Raw genomic sequence first — 11,012 nt, 5'->3', positions numbered from 1 at the left:
TTACAGATCATTATAAACTTTGTGTTGATAAGGAATAGTTGAAGCATTGCTACAATAAATAACTGGACAAAATAGATCAATAAGGAATGTTAATTGTCTACAATGTTGTAAATTAAAATCTATTTTAGTTACAATGCTTAAAGTTAGTAATTTAATATATTGTACTCTCCCTTCAAAAAAAAAGCATATTGCATGTTATTGGAAGTTTTCTTGATATGATGTATATAATCAATTTGACTGTCTATGTCATTCAGCTTGAAATAAAAAACAATAAGAATAATTAAAAAGGAGATTCAACCACTTTTCTTCATTAAATGTCTCAAGAATTGCTGCAAGCCTTTGGTAAATTCCAGAGTTTTGAAGAAGTCCTTCTGACTGTTTTTGCCTGTCCTCTTTGTCTTTAGAGAGGAGATAATGTTAGGAGGATCTTATTCCACCATTTTTGCAGAATTCCTTCATCAAATATATTTTGTATATTGCCTTTGTGTTCCTGGACTTTTTTTCCCCCACTTTTTTTTTAAATTTTATTTTTTCAGTGTTCCAAGATTCATTGTTTTTTTGTTTTTTGTTTAAATTATTATTATTTTTTTATTTTTTTCATTTATTTATTTTCAGCATAACAGTATCATTATTTTTTTTTCACCACACCCAGTGCTCCATGCAATCCGTGCCCTCTATAATACCCACTACCTGGTACCCCGACCTCCCCCCGCCGCCGCCACTTCAAACCCCTCAGATTGTTTTTCAGAGTCCATAGTCTCTCATGATTCACCTCCCCTTCCAATTTACCCCAACCCCCTTCTCTCTAACTCCCCATGTCCTCCATGCTTTTTGTTATGCTCCACAAATAAGTGAAGCCATATGATAATTGACTCTCTCTGCTTGACTTATTTCACTCAGCATAAACTCTTCCAGTCCCGTCCATGTTGTTACAAAAGTTGGGTATTCATCCTTTCTGATGGAGGCATAATACTCCATAGTGTATATGGACCACATCTTCCTTATCCATTCGTCCCTTGAAGGGCATCTTGGTTCTTTCCACAGTTTGGTGACTGTGGCCATTGCTGCTATAAACATTGGGGTACAGATGACCCTTCTTTTCACAACATCTGTATCTTTGGGGTAAATACCCAGGAGTGCAATGGCAGGGTCATAGGGAAGTTCTATTTTTAATTTCTTGAGGAATCTCCACACTGTTCTCCAAAGTGGCTACACCAACTTGCATTCCCACCAACAGTGGAAGAGGGTTCCCCTTTCTCCACATCCCCTCCAACACATGTTGTTTCCTGTCTTGCTAATTTGGCCATTCTAACTGGTGTAAGGTGATATCTCAATGTAGTTTTAATTTGAATCTCCCTGATGGCTAGTGATGATGAACATTTTTTCATGTGTCTGATAGCCATTTGTATGTCTTCATTGGAGAAGTGTCTGTCCATATCATCTGCCCATTTTTTGATATGATTGTCTGTTTTGTGTGTGTTGAGTTTGAGGAGTTCTTTATAGATCCTGGATATCAACCTTTTGTCTGTGCTGTCATTTGCAAATATCTTCTCCCATTCCATGGGTTGCCTCTTTGTTTTCTTGACTGATTTTGGGAAGAAAGTCACAAAGGTGAAATACTCTTTACATCACATCATAACAGGGAGTACATTATAAAAACACGATTTATTACTGATGATGTTATGCTTGATCACTTGATTAAAATGGTATATGCCAGGACTGTCCCCTGTAATTATTTTTCCCTTTCTGTACTCTGTTGTTTGGAAGTGAGTCACTGAGTCCAGACCATACTAAAAAGTAGGAGAATTAAATCATTGCCTCCTGGAAGTAAGACTCTTTACATATATTAATTGGAATCCTGTAATATTTGTTCCTTATCTCTGATTTATTCATTTATTCAATCCTTTATTTATAAAGGAATAGATTCATGCATATGTATATTATTTTCTGGGGTATATCCAATATTATTGCTATTTATTTGTTGCTCAAATAGTTTCATATGTGGGCATTGGGAATTCTTTCAGATTGGCTCCCATGTCATTTTGACATGCTGTGATCACTTTATTTTTTTTAAACATGATCTTACTTCTGGCACTATAAAATGCCCTAGGTTCATCTTGTGTTTTCCTGTCCCAACCCTAGAATCAAGGAGCCTTGTTTCCTTTTGTTAGAAATGGTATTTAAAAATCAGGATCTGGGCGCCTGGGTGGCTCAGTGGGTTAAGCCGCTGCCTTCGGCTCAGGTGATGATCTCAGGGTCCTGGGATGGAGTCCCCCATTGGGCTCTCTGCTCAGCAGGGAGCCTGCTTCCTCCTCTCTCTCTGCCTTCCTCTCTGCCTACTTGTGATCTCTCTCTGTCGAATAAATAAATAAAATCTTTAAAAAAAATCAGGATCTGATTCAACACTTACATCCAACACCTGATACTGTAAATTTTGCTCCTGAAACTAATATTACAATGTATGTTAACTAAATGGAATTTAATAAAAACTAGGACAGACAAATAGCCCCCAAGATCTGTGTGCTGTGTGTTCTCATTGCTATTGAGGGGTCACCACTTCTTGACCCTTCAGTGGATATAGCTAGGAAATGATTATATGCGTTCTAACTCAGGTATGCACATATATCCATTTTCTGGCTCTATCTATGTATATATTAGCACAATTATGATCTCATACTGATATTCTTTGAATCAAATTCAGCACCACAGAGTTATTTATAGTCTTCCCTCCTTGGTTATTTGTACTTTCTCTGATAGTGAGAAACCTGGCTTATATTATCTACAATTTATTTACTTATTTTTTTCAACTCTTTTCCTTATTGATTATCTACTTGTAATATTCATTACTGGTCTTTGACTATAACTTCTCACTTCATATCTATCAATTTTTGCCATATATATAGACTTATGGATACGTACATATATACATTCTTCTACAGATATAACACATGTTACAATACTACATATAACTTCAGAATAGTGTTTAATAATTTACATAATTGTCTGCAAATTTAGGTGGTTATTAAAATTATAAAGACTATCAAAGTATATTTATATTACATTGGAAAGTAAAAATAATGGAATACGGGATTATGGACACTGTTGGCAAATGGAAGTTAAAATTGTCAGAAATGAAAACAGTGGTTTAGAAAAATGCTCATAAAAACTATTATTACCTAAAATTATTTTAAAATTGTGGCATTCTTTCCAAAAAGGAGCATTTGAAATAAAGTGCATGTTCTGAATAAATTTTCTGAGCAAGAATTAAGGATTGTTCATTACAAACATGTGTTTCAGGATATCTAAAACATCTGTGAGATTAAAGGTATTAATATTGTTATTTGAGATAAGATCCATGCTCCATAAAATTAACCATTTTTTTAAAGATTTTATTTATTTATTTGAGAGACAGCACAGGAACAGGGGGAGGGACAGAGACAGAGAGAGAAGCAGGCTCCCAGCCAAGCAGGGAGCCCAATGCAGGGCTCAATCCCAGGGTCCAGGAATCATGACCTGAACTGAATTGAGCCACCCAGGTGCCCCATTCTGATGAAGTCCCAATAGTTTATTTTTGCTTTCATTTCCCTTGCCTCAGGAGACATACTTAGTAAGAAGTTGTTGCAGCTGAGGTAAAAGAGGTTATAGTTGGTGTTCTCTAGAATTTTAATGGCTTCCTATCTCACATTTAGGTCTGTCAACAATTTTGAATTTATTTTTGTGTATGCTGTAAGAAAGTGGTCCAGTTTCATTATTTTGCATGTTGCTGTCCAGTTTTCCTAACCCCATTTATTGCAGAGACTGTCTTTTTTCCATTGGATATTCTTTCTTGCTTTGTTGAAGATTTGTTGACTATATAGTTGTGGGTCCATTTTTGGGTTTTCTATTTTGGTCCATTGATGTACGTGTCTATTTTTGTGCAAGTCTCATATTGGTTTGTAATATAACTTGAATCTGGAGTTGTGATACTTCCAGCTTTGTTTTTCTATTTCAAGATTGCTTTTGCTATTCAGGGTCTTTTGTGGTTCCATACAAATTTTAGGATTATTTGTTCTAGCTCTATGAAAAATGTTGATGGCATTTTGATAGGGATTGCATTAAATATGTAGATTGCTTTGAGTAGTATGGATATTTTAACAATATTTGTTCTTCTGATTCATGAGCATAGAAGCCTTTCCATTTCTTTGTGTCATCTTCAATTTCTTTCATCAGTATTTTATAGTTTTCAGAGTACAGATCTTTAACTTATTTGGTTAGGTTTATTCCTAGTATCTTATTGTTTTTGGTACAATTATAAATGGGGTAGATTCCTTAACCTCTCTTTATGCTGCTTCATTATTAGTGTACAGAAATGCAACACATTTCTGTATGTTGTTTTTGTATCTGTGACTTTACTGGATTCATGTAATAGTTCTAGCAATTTTTTCTTGTGGAATCTTTAGGGTTTTCTATATAGAGTATCACATCATCTGTAAAATAGGGAAAGTTTGACTTCTTTGCCAATTTGGATGTTCTATTTCTTTTTGTTGTCTAATTACTGTGGCTAGGACTTCCAGTGTTATTTTAAATAACAGTGGTGAGATTGGACATCTCTGTTTTGTTCATGACTATAGAGTAAAAGCTCTTGGTTTTTTCCCACTGAGGATGATATTAGCTATGGAATTTCCACATATAGCCTTTCTTATATTGAGGTATATTCCCTCTAATCCTACTTTGTTGAGGTTTTTTTTTTTTTATTATGAATGGATGTTATACTTTGTCAGATGCTTTTTCTGCATCAGTTGAAAGTATCATATGGTTCTTATTCTTTCTTTTATTAATGTGCTGCACCACCTTGATTGAGTTGTGAATATAAAGCTTCTGCACAACAAAAGAAACAATCAACAAAACTAAAATCAACAAAACTAAAAGGCACCCTTCAGAGTAGGATAAGATAATTGCAAATGACATGTTTGATAAAGGGTTAGTATCCAAAATATATGAAGAACTTATCAAACTTAACACCCTGAAAACAAATAATCCAATTAAAAACAGGCAGAAGAAATGAATAGACATTTTTCTAAAGAAGATATACTGATGCCCAACAGAAACATGAAAAGATGTTTAACATCATTCATCATCAGGGAAATATGAATCAAAACTACAGTGAGATGGGGCACCTAGGCAGCTCAGTTGGTTAAGCATCTGCCTTCAGCTCAGGTGATGATCTCAGGGTCCTGGGATCAAGCCCTCCCTCTGCCTCCCTGCTCAGCTGGGTGCCTACTTCTCCTTCTACCTCCTTCTCATGTTCTTTCTCTCTTATGATCTCTCTCTCTCAAATAAATGAATAAAATATTAAAAAAAACCTACAGTGAGATATTACCTCACACCTGTCAGAATGCCTAAAATTTACAACACAAGAAACAATAGGTGTTGGCAAGGTTGCAGAGAAATGGGAACCCTCCCATTCTGTTGGTAGGAATGCAAACTGCTGCAGCTATTCTGGAAAATAGTACGGAGGGTCCTCAAAACTTTGAAAATAGAACTACCTTATGATCCAGCAGTTGTACAACTAGGCACTTATCCAAAGAATACAAAAATACTAATTTGAAGGGATACATGCTCCCTGGATGTTTATAGCTATCTACAATAGTCAAATTGTGGAAACAGACCAAATGTCTACTGACTGATGAATGGATAAAGAAGATGTGGTATATATACACAATGGGATATTACTCAGCCATAAAAAGGAATGAAATCTTGCCATCTGCAATGACATGGATAAAACTAGAGTATATTAGGCTAAGTGAAATAAGTCAGTCAAAGAAAGACAAATACCATATAATTTCATTCATATGTGGAATTTAAGAAGCAAAATAAATGAGCATAGGGAAAAAATGAGAGAAAGGCAAGCCAAGATACAGACTCTAGACTATAGAGAATAAACTGATGGTTACTAGAGGGGAGGTGAGTGGGGGATGGGTTAAATAGGTGCTGGGGATTAAGGAGGGCACTTGTGATGAGCACCAGGTGTTGGATGGACATGCTGAATAACTAAATTGTACAACTGAAACTAATATTACACTGTATGTTAACTAACTGAAATTTTAATAAAAACCTTTTTAAAAAGTACACAATTCAATATTGCTTGGTATATTCACAATGCTGTGTAACCACTACCTCTCTCTAGAGCCAAGACATTTTCATCAGCTCAAAAAAAACCAAAAAGCCAACAAAAAAACAAAATACACCCTCGTACACATTAAGCAACAACTCTCCATTCTTCCTTCCTTTACAGCTATCAATCTGCTTTTTGTGTCTGGATATACTCATTCTGCTATAATATCAGAGTAAAATAATGAGTTAGTTCTTCTAAACCATTGAAATTTACTGCTGGATTATCTACATCATAATTTCTGTTCTACATTCCAGGGTAGGCCTTGTCAGAAGGTACATTTGGACTCTAAACCCCTAACCTGAGAAAAGTTTTGGTTAGGAACCAAATCTGAAAACTTCTGTCTTAGGCGTAAGTGTATAGAATCCCTTACTGAAACAAGCAGCTGTCAATGCTAGCAGTTTTAGACCAATAACAGCTGAGTGCCAAAACCAGGGCTCTGATTGGTGATAACTTCTTATAGATGAAGAGAAGCAAACCACAACAAACATATATCATAATTCTGTTTTTAAAGTTCAGAATAAGTAAAACTAAGTTAGACAAAGAAAACAAAAGAAAATGATTAACAAGTTCAGAGTAGCAGGCAGTTTTGGGGAGTAAAGAAGAGATGGCAAAATGAATAATTTCTTAAGCTGAGTAGTATGTATGTATGCATTTCATAATCATTCTTTAATTAGAATATATATGTTTGCTCAACTTATGGAAATGACATATTTTCCATAAGGATAAAGTGATAAAAATAATAGAATAGATTGCAAAGGTTTTAAGTAAAAAAGCAAAGAACATGATGAAACTAGGGTAAAACTGAAAAACTTAGCATGAACTGTCACATTGCAAGCTTCCGTATCTGGCATATTTGCTGGCTTTGTTTATTTGTTTGTTTTTTTGTTACCTGTCTTATAGGAAGAGACTTCAGACCTGTTTAGGAAATGGTGAAAATTGGAAATTAATATTGAGAATTTTCTTATGAATTCAACCTTTCAGCAAAAAGCACTCAGGTATATACTAGGACTGCTACCAGTTATTTATGTCTCTTGGGAAGGCCAATATAAAGGATATGCCAATATCCTCAAATTTCTGCAGGCCAGAAGAGCACAAAAATCCTTGAGAGAATGGTCAGAAGAGTTTCTCTAAGGTCTAAAGAAAATCCTTTAGGCCGTGAGACAGTAAAATAAGCAGTAGAGTAACACTATAGGCATCAAGTTTACTTATTATAAAGGGAATTTAACTGAGTCTGTTGGTATCTTTCTCTCAATCATTTTCCATCTGTGACATCTGTGCACTGACTATAACCAGCCTTCATTTCAGGTGCAGGACTTTTCACTGTCCTTCACCCTAGGAAGCTTGACATTGGAGGGTCTGCTGGTGCTTCACCTTAGGTAACAGAATCCAAAGAAGGCCTTAAATACCCTATTGTTTGCAGAGGGAGATAATGCATTTAGCATTTTCTGGAGTATCAAATGAGAAGAGGCTGTTACTGTGAGTTATAAATGGCCAGATGGGAAGGAAGAGCCTTTATAATTGACAACTGGAATAAAATGAGTTTTCAAAAGAAGCTTGAGAAAAGTGCAAGCTATTTTTTTTTTTTTTTAAAGAATGGGAGAGAGAAAGAGAAAGAGAGAGCACACACGTGATGGGGGGAGAGGGAAAGGGAAGCAGGGGGAGAGATAGAATCTTAAGCAGTCTCTATGCCAAGCTTGGAACTCAATGTGGGATTCTCACAACCCTGAGATCATGACCTGAGCCATAAATCAAGAGTTGGACGCTCAAATGACTGAGTCACCCAGGTACCCCAAAAGTGCAAGCTAATATTACATGAATTAAGTGAATAGTTTGTACTTGGTTTTTCCCCTTTTTACTTAAATACAGTGGATTAGATAATTGTAAAATATGGATTAAATAAATCAGAAACAATGTGAGAATGAGTTTATGTTTTATAGGTAAAAGTGAATTATGTGGGAGTGATGCGCAGTGCCTTAAAGCCAGTAAACCACTGGTTCCTAAGCAGTGACCAGTTGTTTCACAGCTGAAAGATGGGAGACAAGGATGGTTTAGGATTCACTTGTGATGAGATCAAGACCAGATTATTTGTCTAGGGCTCATAGCCTGCACTCCATAAGAAAAAGAACAGGAGTAAGATTAGCTAATTGTAGAAAATACAATTCTGAGTGAAGACTATGTGAGAAATGAGGTTTCTAGAGACCCAGAGCCTTCTTGCAGCCTCTCACACTGGAGATCTGGCCACCATCCCGAACATACAGAAAAGTTCTTGGAAATTATGTGAGTCTGAGCTCTGCATCAATATGCTTATTGTTTCCCTGCAGAACTTTCAGCTTTCCATACCTGTCTTCTAAAGACATCCAGTTGGAATTCTTTAACTTTCTTGCCATTTACCCTTATCTATAACTTTTCTTTCTTATAGATCCAGGACCCTACCTTCTTCTCAAAAGAGTGTTCCCAAAAGTCAATACAAGTTATGATAGATTAGTGAGACTAATGATTTTACAAAATGAAAGCCTAAGATTAACTAGTTTAAGGTTAATGTTCTGTAATGAGAAAAATGAACAAATATGAATAATAAAACTCTCTAGATTAAGGTGGTTATTTCATAATTTGTTTGCCTTGAAAAGGAATTGAACCATTCTTCCTATAATTTCTTCCTGTCATTTTCTAATGGACTTCTATTTTATGTTGCAGCATCTGCCATGGTAAGCATACCTTACTATTGTAAACTCACTGAATGTCCTTTTGTATGCAGATATATTCCAGTTCTCCACCATTTTGTTTTCGTTTCAGCACCTGATATGTTGCAAATACTTTTCCAAAGTTCTTGTCAGAGCTGCCTTCACCTCCTTGTTCTTCAGGCTATAGATGAGAGGATTCAGCATGGGAGTGACTACAGTATACTGCACAGAAAAGATCAGCTCAAGTGGGGAACCTGAATTTGGCATGAGATTGCGGAGCAAACCTGAACCATAGTAAAGTGTCACTGCGGTGAGGTGGGAGGAGCAGGTGGAGAAGGCCTTGCTTCTGCCTGTGGTGGAGCTGATGCTCAGAATGGTGGTGATAATACAGGCATAGGATAAGAAGACCAAAAGGAAGGTTCCTAGCCCATGCAGAAGAGTGGAGCAGAGCAAAGCAATGAGGTTTCTGGAGATATCAGAACAAGACAGTGAGAGGAGAGAGGGCATTTCACAGCTGAAGTGGGGGATGATTTGGGCCTTGCAGAAGACCATCTTCATAGCTAGGAAGATGTTGATGAATGCATCCAGAAAGCCCAGTCCCCAAGAGCCCCACGCAAGCTGCATATACAGTTGTTTACTCATGATCTGTCCATAGAGCAGAGGGTGGCAGATGGCAGCATAGCGGTCATAGGCCATTACAGAAAGCAGACAGGCTTCAGTTCCTGCAGCAACAAACACAAAGAAGACTTGAGTGAGGCAGCCCTCTACTGATATTGTTTTCTTCTGAGACAGAAGGTTCTCCAGCATCTTGGGCACAGTGACCGAAGAGAAGCAGATATCAACAAAAGAAAGGTGACTCAGGAAGAAGTACATGGGGGTGTGGAGGTGGAAATCAGCCCTTATCACCAGCAGCAGCATCAGGTTCCCCATGATAGTCAGCAAGTAAATCCCCAGGAAGAGCACAAAGAGTGCGGCCTGGATGTGGGGGTTGGCAGAGAGCCCAAGGAGGATAAACTCTGTGATTGTGCTGTAGTTCCCCAAGTCCATTTACAAAGGCCTTCTCCTAGAAGTAATATAAAAAAGCATAGGAGCCAAAGGTCTTTTATTCCCCCAAGGAGCTTTCTGATTGCATTGGTTCTCTTTTTATATCACGGTTATCCAGTAAACAATTTTGCTTTCTATTATTACCTGGGTTTTGTGTCAACCACTTAAAAAAAGATGATTAAAATATGGCCCCTGTTCTTAATATTGTCTGTTGAAGAATATAGATATGAAGAGAGAATGTATACTGTAACTAATGCAATGGCAGCATAAACTGTGATTTAATGAGGGTCAATAATGATAGTAAATTGAGCGAATTTAACAAAACTTTTTAAGAAAGTGTATGATTGCTCTTGGAAATGTGTTTCTGACACATATTTAATTTGAATAAAAAAGCACCCAAAGGCTCAGTACTGAGAAAGAGTGCAGCCCACAGGCTGTTAAAACATGGGTAGTTCTGAAAAGCTGATGCCTAGGGAATAAGTGGGCATCAGAGAAGAGTGGCTAACCATGTGGGTTTCTATATTAAACTAGGTTCAAATCCTCAAATCCTAATAAGCTATCACTTCACACAAGATACATAAAGCTCTTTACCTCAATATCCTTGCACATTAAAGGCAGATAGTAACAGTACCACAGAGGGTTTTTAGGATTAAATATGAAATTATATGTAAAGTTCTTCAAAAGCACCTACTTCTAACTTAATGATGCTTCTACCATCTCTCCTCCTCCTCCTTTCTATTATTTGAGGTTTTTAAGTCTAGGCAAAAGTCATATATTCTCACATCAGTGAAGCACTTTCGAAAACCAAAGCTGTTACTGCTGATGTTGCTGTCACTGGTATTACTTCACATGCCTTTATCAAGAGATGTGTAAGAAGTCACTTTGAAACCATTACCAGTAACTTTCCTCCTCTGCTCATCACCTCTGCTGGTAGGCAAATTAGAAGTTTAGAATTATTTTGGTGTTGAATCTATCTCCACTTTGCAATTAGAGAGATGGGTATGTGATTGCCACTAATAGGCATAGCTGCAGGACTGCAGAAATGATGATAAGGGGGGAGAGAAAGTGGTTGGAACTCAGTGTAGACCCTTAGGCCCACCTGAAGAGCATTACTAGGATGGATGTGTATCCCA

The 11,012-nt window shown here is 36.8% G+C and overlaps 1 protein-coding gene across 1 annotated transcript; it reads right to left on the bottom strand.

The window, feature by feature from the left end:
- Nucleotides 1-8,943: 8,943 nt before the first annotated feature.
- On the bottom strand, nucleotides 8,944-9,882 carry LOC132020674 (olfactory receptor 8S1-like). The gene has a single exon (XM_059404818.1). The coding sequence runs from the start codon at nucleotides 9,880-9,882 to the stop codon at nucleotides 8,944-8,946; it is 939 nt and encodes a 312-aa protein (XP_059260801.1).
- Between the last annotated feature and the right edge of the window lie 1,130 nt (nucleotides 9,883-11,012).

The sequence above is a fragment of the Mustela nigripes genome, chromosome 6, assembly GCF_022355385.1.
Source record: "Mustela nigripes isolate SB6536 chromosome 6, MUSNIG.SB6536, whole genome shotgun sequence".
Taxonomy (NCBI): domain Eukaryota; kingdom Metazoa; phylum Chordata; class Mammalia; order Carnivora; family Mustelidae; genus Mustela; species Mustela nigripes.
This window is presented reverse-complemented; position numbering and strand designations above follow the sequence as displayed.

Coding starts and splice junctions, on each gene's coding strand:
- LOC132020674 (XM_059404818.1), bottom strand. CDS start 9,882: ATGGACTTGGGGAACTACAGCACAATCACAGAGTTTATCCTCCTTGGG.